This window comes from Plecotus auritus, assembly GCF_963455305.1.
Source record: "Plecotus auritus genome assembly, chromosome: 5".
Classification (NCBI taxonomy): domain Eukaryota; kingdom Metazoa; phylum Chordata; class Mammalia; order Chiroptera; family Vespertilionidae; genus Plecotus; species Plecotus auritus.
The window spans coordinates 46600951-46621230 of NC_137776.1; the positions used below are offsets into that span (position 1 = coordinate 46600951).

General features: G+C 39.3%; 1 protein-coding gene across 3 annotated transcripts in view; it reads right to left on the reverse strand.

The window, feature by feature from the left end:
• Window positions 1–20280, reverse strand: part of SCRN3 (secernin 3) — a 71816-nt gene that overhangs the window by 2865 nt on the left and 48671 nt on the right. For 2 of the 3 annotated variants that reach the window (XM_080668194.1, XM_080668193.1), the window contains exons 3-7: window positions 19142–19323; window positions 18407–18606; window positions 15171–15383; window positions 3451–3613; window positions 1986–2166 (exon numbers count right to left, since the gene is read on the reverse strand). In XM_080668194.1, coding sequence (XP_080524320.1) covers window positions 1986–2166; window positions 3451–3613; window positions 15171–15383; window positions 18407–18606; window positions 19142–19323 — 939 coding nt within the window. The remainder of the gene's footprint in view (window positions 1–1985; window positions 2167–3450; window positions 3614–15170; window positions 15384–18406; window positions 18607–19141; window positions 19324–20280) is intronic. The other variant, XM_080668195.1, reaches the window with a different exon arrangement.

The window sequence follows — 20280 nt, forward strand, 5'->3', positions numbered from 1 at the left end:
GTGAGGGGAAATCCCTCCTGAGCAGACACTCTTGAAACTTATCACTGAGGAACTGGAGCAGAGGCAAGAAAAACCAGAGGACTCATCATATTTCACAGTGTTGTGTTGAGTCTGGACAGTAAACGAGGTCCAGGGAGTGGATGACACCTCTAGCCCAGTGGACTAGGCCCTAGTTAGCACACAGTGGACTCCTAGAACAAAATGCTTGCCTTTCACTCCGTGCCACCAGGCTACAAAAAAGTGTTTACACTAGGTCAGAAGTGAAAACAAACTGGGCCCAGATAAAGCAAATAGGAGGTCTCTGCTTTAAGCATAAGCAAGGTGGGGATGGCAGGAGAGGCATGGCAACTCTGCAAACATGCTATAGACAAAATAAAAAAATAAAAGGAAAAAGCATTTAATTCATTTAAATGTAGATAGAATATAAATACATATACCTTGATAAATTATAGACAATTATAGGAATTATAGGCAATAAAAATGAGGAGTTGGTGGAAACAGGTGAGAAAAATGTATAAAATGGCCAATCTTTTCCTTCATAGCAGGGAATCTGTTAAAAGCCTTTACATAGCCCTTCCATTTCCTTCTAATCTTTTTTTTTTTTATCTCTGAGGAAGAGAGAGAAGAGGGCAGAAGAGGTATGGATATAAAATTATCTATCTATCCATCTGTCTATCTGCGCCCCAAAAATACATCTGCTTATTTCTGAAGATAAGATTCTGGTCATATTTTAATCTTCTATAGTCTTCTATAATGCTTACATTTTAAAATAATAAGCATTTATTATTTTTTAAAAGCTCCAATTAATTATTATTATTTTAAGTTGATGAGGTCTTAAAGCACTTTCAATTAAAATTAATCTGAATCTGTATGCTTAAGAACATTATATAAGAGTCCAGGTTAACTGCCCTTGAGTGGCTTTGTAATTTTGGGTGTGAGGTATATAATAAGCAAGCTACTTAAACTCTCTTGAAGTCTTAGATTCCTTATCAGTAAAATGGAGATAATAATAGTACCTACCTCACAAAGAGGCTGTGAAGGTTAAATGAAATATTCCATGTAATAGTACTATGGTGCTTGGTGTATAATAGTGCTCAATAACAAGTAGCTATTGATATTATGCTTAATATCCTACATCTCTCTAAAACAGTGGTTCTCAACCTTTCTAATGCCGCGACCCTTTAATGCAGTTCCTCATGTTGTGATGACCCCCAACCATAAAATTATTTTCGTTGCTACTTCATAACTGTAATTTTGCTACTGTTAATGAATCGTAATGTAAATATCTGTGTTTTCCGATGGTCTTAGACGACCCCGCTAGCAGTTCTCAACCTGTGGGTCAAGACCCACAGGTTGAGAACCGCTGCTGTAGAGCCACTAGCGGGGTCGCCTAAGACCATCGGAAAACACAGATATTTACATTACGATTCATTAACAGTAGCAAAATTACAGTTATGAAGTAGCAACGAAAATAATTTTATGGTTGGGGGTCACCACAACATGAGGAACTGCATTAAAGGGTCGCGGCATTAGAAAGGTTGAGAACCACTGCTCTAAAAGATCACAACATATTCTTAATCATTATTTTTAACCAAAGATACAAAATAATAGCGCTCTACCACAGTCAAAGCATCTAAACTATTTTTAAACCTGTTTGTATATGAAGGAGGGAAAGAAAACTAAAATTCAAAATATAAATTGATTGCCCAGCTGATGTGGCTCAGTGGTTGAGCGTCGACCCATGGACCAGGAGATCATGGTTTGAATACCTGGTCAGGGCACATGCCCGGGTTGCGGGCTCAATCCCCAGTGGGGGGCATGCAGGAGGCAGCCGATCAACAATTCTCATCATTGCTGTTTTCTCTCTCCCCCTCTCCCTTCCTCTATGAAATCAATAAAAATATTTTTTTAAAAAGACAAAATATGGATTGATTCATATTTTAAACTATTTGTAATGATAAACATAGAACATAATCTAATCATACCTCCTTGTTATCTATTACTTTCAATGCCTGTTGATGCTCTTGGTAGAGTGGGTGTCTTCTGTCAGGTTTAGTCTTAAAATGTGGCTTCTTTTTAACTGGGTCTTCAAATTCAAATGTTGGTGAACTGGTGTCCAGTAGTTGTGAAATATTTGGCACAAATATGAAAGGCTTAAAAACAGATCTAGAAGAAAAAGTATTTTATTAAATTGTCACATGGGGAATTTTAAAATATTCATCATTATTCTAAATCTTGTAAGGTTCCCTCTAGTTAGATGTTTCTATTAACTTGTTACATACTAATGAGTTCCCATCATACGAGGTGCAGCCATGCTGTCTTCCCTGGTATACTGGAATCTCCTTTAGGGCAGGGGACCGAGGTTTATTTAGCCTTGTATTCCCATGAATTTAACAAAATGCCTGGCATGTAAACAGTGTCAAGTAAAATTATAGCTCATCAGAGGGTAAAAACAATTCTCAATGTTACAGATTGAGGATTAAGATTTTGGATGAAAATTAGCAGTATTAATAAGGGATTCACAGATTTTTCTTGAAAATATCTATATATATATATAAACAGGGAATCTACATATATAAACAGGGAATATGCTAATTCGCCGGATGTCACAACCGCTCAGGAGGAGGCTGCATCACGACTGCTCAGGAGGAGCTGCGCACGCAGATGGGCGGGAGGGGACTGCATGCCACCCCCAGCCCCAGCGACCGTGGGGAAGCTGGGGCTGGGGGTGGGCCGGAGCGGAGACACAACACACAGGAGCGCCTGCCCCCAGCCCAGCGGACACAATGCAGTGGCCAGTGCTATGCGGGTCAGGTGCAGGTCTCGGCCCCCCGCAGGGTGCCTCTTCGCATGGTGGGAGGCGGGGCACCTCCTCGCCTCTAGTCTTTAATAATATGAAAGACTATAACACTGAAAGATCGTGAATATAAGATCATTTTTAAATGTAATTTGTATTAAGTTTTGTGAGAGATACTAATGACTTAAATCAAGATAGTCTATACAAATCCTACTAAACTTGAACTGTTGATATTTTAAGTTTTACATGAATGTATTTTCTAGATACAAGTTCATAAGGAACCATCTAAATCCAGCACACTACATCATTTACTTTTTTTATTAACTCTTAATCATCTAATATTATAATACTGAAATCTGCATAAGAAAACCTTTCTACTTTCTTTTCTTGACAATGTTAAATATACTTGAGGAAAGATGTAGGGATAACTGCATACAAGAAACTATTAACATTTTTTCCAACAAAAATGAGGATAGTTATGGCATTTATGCACATATGGAAATGGCAGACGAAAAATTAAACTGAAATGCATCCAAAAATTATTTTTGTATTTGTGTAAAAAAAAAAAAAAAGCCTGACAAAATCATCAACAGACTAAAGATTCTACCCTACCCCATGACCCCTTGCTGGTTTATAGTATTTTGTGACTTTACCTCTCAGGATCAGGAGTCCCAGTGAAGAAGTGAATGCAAGGAAAATTGGAATCTTGAGGTAAAATAGAAACCATGCTTGCAGTGGTCAGGAATTCTCCCTCCATATTAATGCCACTTGGTTTATCTCGGAGAATTTCCGTCATTGTTTCAAAAGTTATGTTTCCTAAGAAAATAATTTTGAAAATCATCAAATATGCATAAATTTGCAGGTTGGTATCCTGCAAATATAAAATGCTTTCTATACTGATAATATATACACAAGGAGATATTGGTCTAGGTATACATTAAGAGATTGACTATAAAACAAACCTTGTATCATAACTGTTAGATTAGACTCATTCCACTGTTGCAAGAAAGATAATTTTTAAATCTAAAATATACAGTCTCAAACCATTAGAGTAGGTAAAAATCTATGTAACAGCCTAAGAAGAAAAAAATTAATAATGCAAAATTAAATTCAATCACAATGACCTTAAAAAATATTTTAAGGTGTATTTAGTTAGCAATGAACTGATGCTATCAATATTATCTGAGTCAATCTATTCAGAAAACCAACTATTAAGAAAATAGTGTGCTTAGTTTCCAATACTAGTATTCATGATGTTCTTTACAAAATAACAAATTATTTTTTCTGTAATAATTTCTTGTGCCTGAAATGAATACTGTTATAAGAAAGTGTGAATTGTAGTCTGAATAGGAATGTGTATGTATATATACTAGAGGCCCGGTGCATGAAATTCGTGCACAGGGGGAGGGAGTCCCCTCAACCCAGCCCGTACCCTCTCTAATCCGGGACCCCTCGGGGGATGTCCGACTGCCGGTTTCGGACCAAAACCAGCAGTCAGACATCCCTCTCACAATCCAGGACTGCTGGCTCCTAACTGCTCACCTACCTGCCTGCCTGACTGCCCCTAATTGCCCCCCACTGCCAGCCTGATCATCCCTAACCGCCTCTGCCTGCCAGCCTGATTGCCCCTAACTGCCCCCTACTGGCCTGGTTGCTTCCAACTGCCCCCCCGCCAGCCTGGTCACCCCCAACTGCCCCGCCTGTTGGCCTGGTTGCCCCTCACTGCCCCCCTCTGCTGGCCTGGTTGCCCCTCACTGCCCCCCTCTGCTGGCCTGGTCGCCCCTCACTGCCCCACCTGCTGGCCTGGTCGCCCCTCACTGCCCCACCTGCTGGCCTGGTCGTCCCACACAGCCTGCTGGTCAGTCGTTTGGTTGTCCCTCGCTAACCCCCCTGCCCACCTGGTCGCCCCACACAGCCTGCTTGTCAGTTGTTTGGTCGTCCCTCGCTAACCCCTCTGCTGGCCTTGTCGCCCCACCCAGCCTGCTGTTCGGTTGTTACTGTGAGGGTGTTGTGACCAATTTGCATATTACCCTTTTATTAGTATAGATATCCAGAGAGAAAAGCAATGTGGAAATCAGTAATCTAAGCTCCACCTTAATAAACTAGAAAAAGAGCAAAATAAGCCCAAAGCAAGCATAAGGAAGGAAATAATAAAAATAAAAGCACAAATCAATGAAATTGAAAGCAGAAATAGAGAAAAATCAATAAAACAGAAATCTGGTTCTTTGAAGAGATCAATAAAATTGACAATCCTCTAGATAAATAGTTTGGGGAAACTCTTAGCCAGTATCTTTTAAAATATTGCTTTTGCCCCTCCATATTCCCGCTCACTTTTTCTAATGGGACTTCCACTACACATATAGGAAACCTTTTCACAGAGTCCCATATGCCTCTCACACCTTTGTCTATATTTTCTAAACTTTTATATCTCTGTTTTCATTAAGTTCTTTTCTACTAATCTTCCAGTTCACTATTTTTTTCCTTCTATTATGTCTAATTTGTTGTTAAGCCAATCTATTTAGTTCTTCATTTCAGTTATTATTACTTTATAATTCTACTAGAGGCCCGGTGCATGAAATTCATGCATGGGTAGGGTCCCTAGGCCTGGCCAGAGATCAGGGCTGATCTGTGGGGCAACCGGCAGGGTGACTGGGGGGCCCCCTCTGGAACCTGCCTTGGCCAGCCTGGCGCCACCTGTTCGCTGGGCCCACACCCTGCTGCCGCCACTGGTCGCCTCCCTCTGCGGGACGACTGGTGGGGTAATCAGTGGGTCCCCGCCTTGGCTGGCCTGGGGTCTGCAGGCTGGGGGCAGCGGCTGTGTTGCGTGTCTGCCCCCTGGTGGTCAGTGCATGTCATAATGACCAGTCATTCCACCATTCAGTTGATGTGCATATTAGGCTTTTATTATATAGGATTATTTCCATTTGTTCTCTTTTATAGATTCCAGTACTCTGATGCAATTCTCCTCCTTTTTATCTAATTTTCTTGAACATACAAAACATACCAATTTGAAAGTCTGTGTCTGATAAACCTAATGTGTGATGTTTATTTGTTTTTTATTGATCTCAGAGAAAGGAAGGGGGAGAGAGAAACATGGATGTGAGAAACATCCATCTGTTGCCTCCCACACACATCCTTACTGGGGACTGAACCCTCCACCTGGGTATGTGCCCTTACCAGGAATCTAACCCACTACCTTCTAGTGTAGGGAATGATGCTCCAACCAACTGAGCCACATAAGCCAGGGCCAACTGCTTTATAATAGAAAATTTTCAGTTTCTCCATAGTACAGCAATGATTTCAAATTCAAGAAAAGTAATTTATAACTTGTTATAGGAGCAATATATTTCTGTTAAATTTGAAAAAAATGCCGGAGGAAAAAAAGTGGATATAAAAACAAGCCTTAATTTAAAACTAAACAATAAAGCAAAAGCCTATCATCCACACCTAGCAGACACATAGCTGCTGCACCTAGGGAGATTTTAAAATGATTCAAATCTAAATTCCTTAAGTGGCAAGTTTTAATGAAAACAGTGTCAGAACCATAACACTGTCATAATATAGGTATTATGAAAATGTTTTCTGTATTCAAAACCTACAATTCTCAAAATGAAAGGAGGATTTACATGATCTCACTTGAGTAGGATAGCTATAAGTAATTCACTAGCAAGCATTGAATAAGTATTGAGGCTTCAGTGGCAGGGTTCACTCAAATGAATGCAAAACACAGGGTACAATTTCACTGCAATTTAAACTAGTTATTTAAAATACATGAGTGAATATAGATGCAATTTGGATATACATGCAGCACAGTTAATAGCTATCAGTCAGGGACAGTTGGAAAGAAGAGAGGTAAGCTCTTCCATCTAGAAAAATCATAGGAAAAAATTAACCATAATGTACAAGTAGACAATTTTCCATAAAAGTACTGGAAAGACATTTATTCTTTTGGCAAAGCACAAAAAGCTGAACTGAAATTCAAACTTGGGAGGAAAAAATAAATTTCATGTCTGATGCATCTATTACTATTATCATATATGCATTTCAAATATATTATTCAGTTATTTTATAGTTAAGGAAAACAGAATCAATTATTATGACTCAGTAACTAATTAATTTGTAATTGTTTCTACTTTTTCTTCCTTTTGTTTAATTACCATAAACCTTAGAATTCTTTTTTTTTTTTCAAATTTTTATTAAGGAAACCTTAGGATTTCTTGACATTTTCCTCTCCACTTTAAAAATGTGTGGTTCTTCATTTTTTAAAAAAGGCCTGCTAATTTTATGTCCTAAGGATTTCAGTTTATTGCCAAAAAAGTACACAACGGTAATCTTTGTTAAACAATCTACAAGTTATAATTTAATTGAATCCTTTTAAAATTTAATCAAGACATTAAGTACACACAACATACTAGTGCAAGACTAGGTACTGAGAGGAATATAAGGACAAGAAAGAGTCCATTTTTTTAAAGTTTCATAGGGAGATAAATGAAGATCACCTTTTTATAGTTTGTAAAATGGCAATAATACCTACTTCACACAGTTGCTTAAAGATGATAATATATTCGCTTAGCACAGTGTCTAGCCCTTGATATGTTTTTAACAAATGTAAGTAGGTGTTGCTGCAACTGCTATGCCTGTCTCTACTTTTACAATTAATAAATTTAAAATTAGAATTAGAATAACATATTTTAGCATTTTCTACACAGCTATCCACATGAAAAAAAGATAGTTTATATAACTTAGTTATAAAATGATAAGCTAACACTTAGAAACTTTATAGAAAACTTTTCAAATGATAAGACATTCTTCTGGAAATTAAAATATAAGTAAGGTATTAAATACTTTAAAAACAATTATGTTAAAGCATTCTAGAAACATTCTGTCACAAATTTTTTTCTGTCATACCAAATAACTAACATATCATTAATTTGTTTAATGAATTTCTGGAGAGCAACTATCGATCATTGACTGGTCTATCTCTGAGTAGTTGCTTTCTGAGTGATTTATAGAACTGGTTTATCCTTCAAATGAAGGAGGATATATCACATTTTCTCATTAGTGAACTAATCCTTTTAGCAGTTATCTGCCACCCAGTAATCTTTTAAATAAAAGTTATTTTTCTGGAATTATTAGGTAAGAAAGGGACAAAGGAATTATTGAAATTATTTTTTAAGAGTCAGTAGTAATGGAATATAAAAATGGGAAAATGTGTATTAACTAGAGGCCCAGTGCACGAATTCATGCATGGGTGGGTCCCTCGGCCTGGCTGACAATCAGGGCCGATCAGGGCCATCTTGCCAGGGGGAGGAACCGCGGGAGGTTGGCTGTGAGAGTGCACTGACCACCAGGGGGCAGCTCCCGTGTTGAGCGTCTGCCCCTGGTGGTCAGTATGAGTCATAGCTACTGGCTAGTCATCTGGGTATCTGGTTGTAATAGTCGCTTAGGCTTTTATATATAGAAGTGCACTGACCACCAAGGGGCAGCTCCCACGTTGAGTGTCTGCCCCCTGGTGGTCAGTGTGTGTCATAGCTACTAGCCAGTTGTCTGGGTGTCTGGTCATAACAGTCGCTTAGGCTTTTATATATATATATATATATATATATATATATATATATATATATATATAGACTAGAGGCCCAGTGCACTAAATTCATGCACTTGGGGTTTCCTCAGCCCAGCCTGCACCCTCTTGCAGTCTGGGAGCCCTTGGGGGATGTCAGACTGCCACAGAGGCAGGCGAGGCTCCCGCCACCACCGCTGCGCTCGCCAGCCGTGAGCCCAGCTTCTGGCTGAGCGGCACTCCCACCAGAGGGCAGCTCCTATGTTGAGTGCCTGTCCCCTGGTGGCCAGTGCGCATCATAGTGACCAGTCGTTTTGCATATTAGCCTTTTATTATATAGGATAAACAGGCAATTTATTTAAAAATTACTAAGTTTCAATAAGCATACGTCGAATCATGCTGAAAAGAGAAATATAGCCCTAGCTGATTTGGCTCGATAGAGCACTGGCCTGCGGACTGAAAGGTCCCAGGTTCAATTCCTGTCAAGGGCACATGCCTGGGTTGTGGGCTTGATCCCCAGTACGGGTCGTGCAGGAGACAGCCAATCAATGGTTCTCTCTCATCATTGATGTTTCTATCTCTCTCTTCCTCTTCCTTCTCTAATATCAATAAAATATGTGTTAAAAAAAAAAAAGAGAAATAGGAGAAACCAAGATGGCGGCATAGGTAAGCACCTAAACTGCTGCCTCGCACCACAATTTCAAAACTACAACTAAAAGACAAAACGGACACCATCCAGAACCACAGGAAAGCTGGCTGAGTGGAAATTCTACAACTAGAAGGAAAGAGAAAAGCTCACAGAGAATTGGAGGTATGGCAAAGGGGCTTTGTGCACGCAAAGAGGAAGGGTGGCTGAGAGCCTGGCTGACTTTCTCTGGCAGGAGGGGGAAGGAAGCCCCTAACTGCACTGAACCCCAGTTCCGAATGCACTGAACCCCAGTTCTGGGTGAAACCCCATGGACCCAGGCTCATACATGGGAAGTCTGGACGGTCAGGTAGAGAGAAAGGCACCCGGAGACTCGGAGACACAGGGGAGACCCGGGGGGGACAAGGGGGAGCCCCGGAGGGCAGGGGTCTGGAAGCACGCATGCACAAAGACTGCAGAGGTTGCCACAGGCTATCCCTAGTGGAAGGGAGTCGGAAGCTCCTGACTGCACAGAGCCCCAGTTCTGACTGTACTGAACCCCAGTTCTAGGCGAAGCCCTGGGGACCCACGCTCTTGAGGGCGGAATCTGGACTCTTGGGCGGAGACTCGGGAGCCGGGGAAGGCAGGGGTCTGGAGGCGCGCGCGCGCAAGGGCAAGGCTGACGGGAAGCTAAGACTGTCTGTTCCGCCCTGAGACTCCACCCCATCCAAGCTGAGCACAGAGGCTTTTGCAATTTGGCAAGTCTAATCCTATAAGGCTGTCTCCAGCACCGAACTTCTCCCAGTGTAGACACAGCTGATCCTCACAGCCAACTGGCCTGGAGGTCAATTCCTCCCAGTGATACCAACAACAATCAATACTTAACTACAAAAAGGCTGTACACACAGTCCACAAAGGGGTGCACCAAGAGTATCCACCTCAGGTTAACTGGGGAGGCCGACCCACTGGGCCATATAGGAAACCTAGCACACAAAGCTACCCTACCAACTCAGGGAAGCAGTGAAAATGCGGCGACAAAGAAACAGATCACAAACGAAAGAAATGGAGGAAAACAAATGACTGGATATAGAGTTCAAAACCACGGTTATAAGGCTTTTCAAGAATATCCTAGAAAAGGCCGATAAATATAACGAGACCCTCGAAGATATGAAAAAGGACCAACTAGAAATTAAACATACACTGACTGAAATAAAAAATATTATACAGAGACCCAACAGCAGACTAGAGGAACACAAGAATCAAGTCAAAGAATTGAAATACAAAGAAGCAAAAAAAACTCAACCGAAAAAGCAAAAAGAAAAAAAATCCAAAAAGTTGAAGATAGTGTAAGAAGCCTCTGGGACAACTTCAAGCATACCAACATCAGAATTATGGGAGTGCCAGAAGAAAACAGAGAGCAAGATACTGAAAACCTATTTGAAGAAATAATGACCGAAAACTTGCCCCACCTGATGAAAGAAATAGACTTACAAGTCCAGGAAGCCCACAGAACCCCAAACAAAAGGAATCCAAAGAGGACCACACCAAGACACATCATAATTAAAATGCCAAGAGCAAAAGACAAAGAGAGAATATTAAAAGCAGCAAGAGAAAAACAGTTAACTACCTACAAGGGAGCACCCATACAATTGTCAGCTGATTTCTCAACAGAAACTATGCAGGCCAGACGGGAGTGGCAAGAAATTTTCAAAGTGATGAATAGCAAGAACCTACAACCAAGATTACTCTACCCAGCAAAGCTATCATTCAGAATTGAAGGGCAGATAAAGAGCTTCACAGATAAGAAAAAGCTAAAGGAGTTCATCACCACCAAACCAGTATTATATGAAATGCTGAAAGGTATTCCTAAAGAAGAGGAAGAAGAAAAAAGTAAAGATAAAAATTATGAACAGCAAATACATATCTATCAACAAGTGAACCTAAAAATCAAGTGAATTAAAAACCTGAGGAACAGAATAATCTGGTGAATATAATAGAATAAGGGGCATAGAAAGGGAGTGGACTGATAATTCTCAGTGGGAAAGGGGTATGGGGGGGTTCAGGAAGAGACTGGACAAAAATCATACACCTATGGATGAGGACAGTGCGGGGGGGAGGTAAGGGCAGAAGGTGGGGTGAAAACCGGGTGGAGGGGAGCTATTGGGTGAAAAAGGAGAAACAATTGTAATCATCTGAATAAAGATTTTTTAAAAAACAAAGAAATATATATTTAAACAATAGCATGCCATTTCTTCCTACAAAATTATCAAGGTTGAGCAAAAATATTCTATATTGTTAAGTATATTAGAAAATAGACATTTAAATATTGCTAGTGAAAATTTAAATTGATTGAACTTTTCTAGTGGTCAATGTGTTTTGAAAGCCATAAAACATGCAAATGCTCTGACCCCACATTATATTTCTAGAAACATATTCTACAAAAATAATTATGGATGTGAGGCATGATATCCTATCTAATAAATAGGGAATATGCAAATTGACCGTCACACTGTAACAAGATGACTGCGCCCACCCACAGCAGAGGCAGGGATCCCATAACACAAGATGGCTGCATCCACAGCTGAGGCTGAGTTCCCGTAACAAGCCTTAACAAGCAATCAGCAGGGACCTGAGGCTGTGCCCCAACCTGGTGGGGATTGACAGGGGACCTCAGGCTGCGCCCCCGCCCTGGTGCCAGGCTGGAGGACCTCAGGCCACACCCCCCACCAGGCAGGGCTTGACAGGGGACCTCAGGCTGCACCCCCCGCCTGGCGGAGCTTGACGGGGGACCTCAGGCCATGCCTCCCGCCCCGGCACCAGGCCAGGGACCCTGAAGCTGCACCCCACGCCCCAGTGCCAGGCCATGGGACCTGAGGCCGTGCCCCCCGCCCAGTGGGGCTTGACAGGGGACCTCAGGGTGCACCCCCCGCCTGGCAGGGCTTGACAGGGTACCTGAGGCCATGCCCCCAGCCTGGTGGGGTTTGACAGGGAACCTCAGGCCATGCACCCTACCCTGGCACCAGGCCAGGGGACCTGAGGCCATGCCCCCCCAGTCCGGCAGGGCTTTATGGGGACCTCAAGACGTGCCCCCTGCCCCAGGCTGGGGGACCACAGGCCGCGCACCCCGCCCCAGTGCCGGGCCAGGGGACCTGAGTCCGCGTCCCCCACCTGGCAGGGCTTGACAGGGGACCTCAGGCCACGCCCCTTGGCCCAGTGCCGGACCAGGCGACCTGAGGCTGCGTCCCCCACCCCGCGAGGCTTGACGATGGTGGGGCCGGCTGGGTCTGGATCTAGCCCACTGGGGGTGGGGCCAGCCAGGTCTGGGTCTGGGTCTCGCATGATTTCGAGGCGCACATGGGTGCGTGGGGACTTGACTCTGGTTCCTGTGGTGCACCCAGACTCTGACAGGAGGAAGATTTTCATATACATTTTACTAATTTTCTTTCATCTCTGACACTTCTATTATAGAGAAAGGGTAAATAGCAATATTAAAATATTTCCTCTAATTAATTCCCTTTTAATGTACACAAATTTGGTGCACCATGCCACTAGTGTAAGCTATAAATTTCCAGTAATGAAAAACTGAAAACAACCTAAATAACAGGAACTTTTGTTAACTAAAGTATGATTTATAAATCAATCTTTACTATATAATGGTTAAAATGCAACCATATGGAGATAAACAACATATCAAAATAATAGAATACTATGCATCTGTCTAAAAACTAAAGTTCTGTATGTATTAAAGTAGAAAAAGCTACATTATATATTGCTAAAGAAAAGTGAGTGCATAAAAGTGTGTGTCATGCTACTGTGTCTGTAAAAAAAACTGAGAGGGAAAAGAATGCATAAACATATTTGTTTCATTAAGCATACATCATCTCTGGAAGAATAATACGGAATTGCCTCTGGGAAAAGAACTGATATCTAGGGACAGGGTAGGAGGCAGAGACTTCACTGTATACTCTTATGGACCTCTGAATTTTTAATCATGTGCATATATTTATTTTTACAAGTAAAAGAATGCCATAGAATATTAAATGGCATGGGAAAGAGTTCTGCTTTAATTTGGCTGAGTAAGCTCCCACCAGACCAGCCCTCTCTCAAATAACTATACACTCAGAATAAAATGCAGAAAAACAACTACCCAAAGGCTCTTCAGAGCAAACAAAAGCAGAAAGATTCTGTAGGGGAGGTGACATTTGGAAGATGAGATAATGTTCAGGGTGTTTCCCTTTTCTGTTACAGCTTTAGCCCACAGTCAATGCTGAGCAATACTAGGCAGGTAGCCATAGAAAACAGTCTTTCTGGCCTGAAGAACCAGAAGTCAGCCACAGGCACTAGGAAGTGAAGGGGGAATACCATAAAGGTGAAAGTTAAAGAGAGGAACCACAAAATTCAGTGTAAAAAACTCTGCCCACATCTTATCTGATCTGTGTAGGGCAGATCAGCTAAAAATAAAAGAACTGAACTGAAATTTGAGCTGCCCACTAGGGGATAAAGTTAGCAGGTTGAGAACAAACAGTCTGCTAAATCAAGACTTACTTCTGCCCTGGTTGGTATCACTCAATAGGTTGGGTTTCATCCCAGGCATGGAAAGGTTTGGGGTTCGATTCCCAGTCAGGGCACATGTCCAGGTTGCAGGTTCAATCCCCAGTAGGGGGCATGCAAGAGTAACAGATCAAGGTTTTGCTCTTGCATCAATGTTTCTCTCTCTCCCTCTCCCTTCCTCTCTCTCTAAAAATCAATAAAGAATATTTTTTAAAAATTCAATATATGAATAAGCAGGAAAATGTGACCCAAAACCAGAAGAAAAACAAAAACAGAAACAGACCCATAAATTACAGAGATAATGGAGTTTGCAGGCCAAGATGCTGAATATGTTCAAGGATTTCAAGAAAAACGAAGATAATGAATAAAGTAATGGGAGATATATAAAAAGAACCAAATAAAACATGTAGAGATGAAAACTACAATATGAAAATGTCACCACATGAGATTAACAGCAGGTTAGATAATGCAGATGAATATATCAGTTAACTTCAGGACACAACAACAGAAATTATCCATAGTAAATATAGAAATTACAACCATTCATCTAAATGCCCATGAAGCTTAAATGTTTTCAATGGCAGCTACATATAGATTCATTATAGGTTTACTATTTGGATGGAAAATCTGAGTAAAAAACTAAATATTTGTCATATCAAATATTCTCATAGAGAGTACAGAGATATAGATATGCTGGAATCCTGTGTGCTTTACTGCTTCCAAACCAGTGTTTGTTTCTCAGGATAGCACAGGTTGCCCCTGCTGTGCCTACAAAAATATATGTAGCTCAGCGTTCAATCTCTCACAAGGACTTGACCCAAAGTCTAAGACAGCAGACAGCACAATTCCAGGCTAGAACTCTGGGTAGGGAGCAGAGTAGCATTTTTCATACTATAATTTTGGTAAGAGTCCAGTTCCTGCTCTCCAAATGGGTCTTTCACTTACACACCTACATTCTCATAGATGTTAAAACTAGCCTCTAAGGCTTATACCTGGTCCAGAATCCCCACCTTTGACACAGAGAGGAAGAGTGCTGTATGGGAATAAGACATCTCAAATCTTGCTAACATAATGGGTTCTCCCCTCATTTTTGGTACCTAGTGATTTCCTCTTCTTATGTTTGAACTTAGCTATACAGGCAGTCCTCGGGTTACGTCGGACTCGATGCATCGTTTCGTGGTTACATGGCCATCTCCCATTTACAGTATTTATAAAAAAAAAAGTTCTGTCATTTCGACATATGTACATATGTACTTTATGTTTTTTATTATTTACTTACCACAAGTAAAGGTCAGGAATTGTTATCTTTCAAATTTTTTTTACTGTTTCACTTCATTACTGCTGTGTATGTGCTCCATGTGAGTGACGTAGGTGCTTATGTAGGTGGGTTCCAACTTACGTGAAAATCACGTTATGCTGCGCCATGGAACAGATCTCTGATGTAACCTGAGGACCTACTATATATAATGCTTCACTCATCTTAAAAAATAGCTTGTAATATCACAATGTTTTTAGTTTAATAAAATTACATCGTTACTAAGAATAATTCCTCAAAAAATATTTTATTATACCCATACTATACCTACACAAAAATATAATTTTTCATTTTGATATTATTTAAATGATAAAATTACCTTTGTGTTTATTCAGAAGTTTGTAGCCTTCACAGTATCTGCCTGGTGAAATTGTCATCTTGGTTGTGTCAATATAAGAATATGTTGCTGCAAAATCAAACTCCTTTTTACCATCCCACCAACCTTTCTGCTTAGCATAGTTTCTCATGTCTGGGTGTTCCCGATCAATCTTGGTCGTTATAGAAAGCTGATTAGAAATATTACGAACTCCCTCTTTTTTCAAAGAAGAAAAGGTGAAGGGAGAAAAAAAAGCGATATTTAATGTAATGTAGCTTTCTGTACATTATGAATCACAATCACAATTTAAATGTAAATATAGTCTTCAAATTTGTACCATATGCATCTATTACATATTCAAAAAGATAAATTGCTTTTTAAATTAAACTTTTTATTTTGAGATATAGATTCACATGCAATTGTCACAATAGACAGATCCTGTGTATACTTTACCCAGTTCCCCACAATGTAACTTTCTGTATAATATTACAACCAAAATACTGGTACTGATAAAGTCAAGATGTAGAATATTTTCATCACCAAAAGGATCACTCAAGTTGCCCTTTTATAGCCACACTCGTCTCCCATCCCCAGCATCTCATTAACCCCAGGCAACCACTAGTTTGTTATCCATTTCTACAACTGTCATTTAAGAATCTATAATAATCTATAATAATGAAAGCGTAATATGCTAATTAGACCAGACAGCCAAATGACCTTCTGGACATTCTTCCGGATGACCTTCTGGACTGAAGCTACAGCTGCCAGGGCCGAGCCCCTTGCACGAATTTTGTGCATCGGGCCTCTAGTGTTATATAAATAGAATCCTATAGTATATAACCTTTTGGGTTTTTTTATTCAGTACTAGAGGCCCGGTGCATGAAAATTCATGCACTTGGGGGGGGTCCCTCAGCCCAGCCTGTGCCCTCTCACAGTCTGGGACCCCTCAGGTGATGTCCACCTGCCGGCTTAGGCCCACTCCCCAGGGGGAGCGGGTCTAAGCCACAGTCAGACATCCTTAGCGCTGCCGAGAAGGCGGGAGAGGCCGTTAGGGTCAATTTGCATATTATCCTTTTATTATATAGGGTAATTCTCTAAAGATTCATACAGGTTATTACATGTATCAACAATTCATTCCTTTTTATTGCTGAGTAGTATTCTATAATATGTACATATTACAGTTTATTTAGCCATTCACAAGTTAAAGGACATCTGTTTGGGGCTGTCATGGAAAAAGCTGCTGTAAATATTCATATACAGGTTCTTGTGCGAATGTAAGTTTTTATTTCTCTGGGACAAATGCACAATATTTCAATTGCTAGGTTTTATGATAGTTTCATGTTTAGATTTTTTTAAACTTCCAAACTGTTATCCAGAGTAGCTGTACATTCTTACTAGCAATGTATCAATGATCCAGTCTCCACATTCTTACCAGCATTTGGTGGTGTCATTTTTTATTTTAGTCATTCTGACAGGGGTATAGTGACATATCATTGTGATTTTAGTTTCTCTTTCCTAATGGATAATAATACTGAACATCATTTCATGTGTTTTTCTCCCATGTGCTTTTTTGACATCTGAATATCCCTTTAGATGAAATGTCTCTTCATGTCTTTTGCCCATTTTTCTAACTGGATTGTGTTTTTTTTTACTGTTGGCTTTTGAGACTTTTTTATATACTTTAGCATAAATTAGTTTTTAAAAAATAGTCATAAATAAGTTTAGCACAGAAATATATGTCTTCCAAAAATATCATGGCACTAAGTTAAACAAAATGTTCAACTAAAACACAAAATAGAAGAAATAATAAAAGCCTGTGCTAAAGAGATCATAATGAATGAAATGTATCATGATAAATGAAAATTGATAGTGTTTTAGACAGATTTATAATTACAGTCTGCCAAGTAGAAATCAATTAAATTATTCTAATGCAGTCATACTTGATATATTCTCTCCACAAACTAGACTTAAGTCATGACAGAACAAATACAGAAAAGAAGAGTTTTCCATCTAATATCTAATTCCCTAGTTTAATTCTTTAGTTCTTGGGATCATTTAGTAAGGAAGAGAAACCAGTGGGCAAAGTTATTTTAGAGCTGGATAATTAAACCCAATGATAATGTTCATACTAGATGGCTTGCTGGGCCTATATTTTTCAAAAGAATATTTATTCATTTCTCTCTTGCAAGTGGCACATTTAATAAAATAAAAAGTGCTTAATGGTACAATCAGGCCACTAGTTATTACAATAAGAAAAATAGTTTAAATTCAATTATATGTACTGTTTTTTTACTGTTGTATTAGTAAACATACATGCAAAATATAAAATGTCCATCAAAAGAACTGGCAATGATCTTTTGTGAAAAATAACATCCAAATCCTCCAAAGCTTGAGGCTACCTTCATAAAGCCTTTCTGAACTCCTCTGGCTCACAGTGACTTTTACTTTCTCTAAATGTTTACAGTATCTATGTTTGTATCATGCATACACCATTTAATATTTTCACATGTGTATCTTATCTCCCTTGTAAAACCATGAGATCCAGGACATAAGTGCACGAGAAGTATGTGATCACGCTTGAGCACAGACTGTACTCTAATGAAAGAACACTGAATGGAGAGTCAGGATGGAAAGATTTAAATTCTAAGTTTTTCATTCACTGCCTTGAGTAATTCACCTATCTGGATTTTCTCACTTGAATAATGAGAGGAATATATGTTCATAAAGAAACCATGGAAAACAAAGAAAAGCATTCTAAGACAATTAAATTGTGTTCTTTTACTATAATGCTTTACTATTGCATCAACATATTCTTTCTAACCACTAGCCCACAGACATCCATGCCCACCCTACTACCACTCCCCTTTTTCACCTTCATACCCAGACATTATGAAATTTTGGAATTCAGCCCAAAATTAAAAGAGAAAAAAAATGGAAAGAGATTATTAAAAAGTAGAAAACATTATAAAACAGCCAAGAGCTACTGTACAGAAAATATGTAGCGGCTATTTAAAATTTATATTATATCTATGAAAAAAGTAACATCACTGTTTTCTCCCCTTCAAGAAAGCTCTTTGTAGTGCTCTTTCATTGTGTGTTCTTTAAAATTGTTGCATTTCTCCTGTAGTTCAACCCTTCATTGCACTGAATTATAAATCTTGAAAGACAATTACATGCAACTTCTGCAATTAAGGGAGTATTTATTAATTGTAAAACAAATGAGGAAAAGTTATCCATACCTTGTACTTTTTCTGCTGCCCAGTACTTCCCTGCAGTCTCCAGAATCCAGGCTTCCTTCCTATCAGCTATCAGGAAACTGTTGTGATAGCTAAATGCCATACCATCCTCTGAACAATTTCCACCCTGGCCATATTTTTCTAATAAATCAACAATGACGTCGAGAGCTTTTTCAGCTGTATCAGCTCTTTCAAGGCCAAGTCTAAAATAAAAATATTAAACTTCTCAGGTTAAATTTCCATTGTTTTGCTTAAATAATTTTATGCACATGAGATTTTGTGGTTGTATTCAAATAAAAATTACTTCAAGTTAACAGATAAACTGAAATCCAACTTCAAAACTATTCCTCCTGAAGTCAGTTTGGAATTGAAAACAATGATTTTGGAGTCAAACAGATCAATGTTCAAATTCCAAGTTGGTAATTTATTGGCAAGTTACTTGATCTCTGATGTTCAGGTATCTCATCTGAAGTTACTGTGAGAATTAGTTATGGTCTGGTAAAATATGTTAGGTACTTCCAATGAATCATGATTATCAATTCTTAGCCTCTCCCAATTAATGATATTTGAGGGTCTTTAAACTACATGCTAGTACTTCTAAAGCATTTTTGGCACACACTATAAAGTATCAAAGTCCAAACAAAAGAAAAAAATATAAAAACAAAATATGTAAGAGTTACACCAAAATTTAAATTTTAGACAAGTTCTATAGTTCAAAAAATACAACAGAAAAATAACCTGACAAGGTCCATGCCCAGTAGCGCCTCTTCATCACAAACTTCTTCTCTTCCCCAAACAGCTTCATTTCCAATGCACACTCCATGTTCATTGGCTCCCATTTCTGCGCCCCACAACCAAGCTGGGCGACTGAGAACAACAGCATATGTTTCAGGGACTTGATCAATTTCTATGTACGTACACTGTAAAGAAAGTCATAGCAACAACCATAAAACCAAAAAAATATAAATTGTCCAAGTCCAGGATCTTAAAAATCAACTGGAAAATACAACCATGAGATAAATGAAGAATAACTAAATTGGAATAACTAAATTAGAATATGGCATTACCCATAAAACATATTCAGAATTGACCCTGAAGCATTTATTCATTCAAATACTTGCTGAGCCCTAGCCAGTTTGGCTCAGCGAATACAGCATCGGCCTGCGGACCAAAGGGTCCCAGGTTTAATTCTGGTCAAGGGCACATCCTGGGTTCAGGGTCAATCCCTAGGAGGAGGTAGCCGATCAATGATTCTCTCTCATCATTGATGTTTCTCTCTCCCTCCCTCTCCCTTCTTCTCTGAAATCAATAAAAATGTATTTTTTTAAAAAACCAAATACTTGCTGAGCATCTATTATAAAGCACTCTGCTAAGAAATGCATCAGTTACAGATTTTGCTTTCAAGAAACTAAGACATGTACATTAACTAAGGTATAACAAAATATAGGGGGCCATAAAGAAAAATGAAGATGAGGAGCTACAGAAGCTCAGGAGAGAGATAGTTTCTAATTGTGAAAACTTTAAATATTTTGTTAAGGAGGATGTATGTGATTTGAAGCTTAAGGAAGCAGTTTTCAATCTTAATGTACAGTCTTTCTTGGTTAGTGATGTAAGTCCCATATGGTAGCTCTTATACACAGGGTATTGCCATAGAAGCCCACCCATCTACTATGTCCACAGCAGTGAAAAGAATGAGAACCACTAGTTTACAGCATAGGCTAGACTTAAATATGAAGAGACAAAAGTGGAAATGGACCCAAAATTAATAAGTAGTCATAGCAAAAGAAAAACTGGCCTAGTATACAGAATATATCTACCATTTAATATATTTTAGTATTAGAATATCAATGAACTCTAAAAAATTATAACAAAGCACA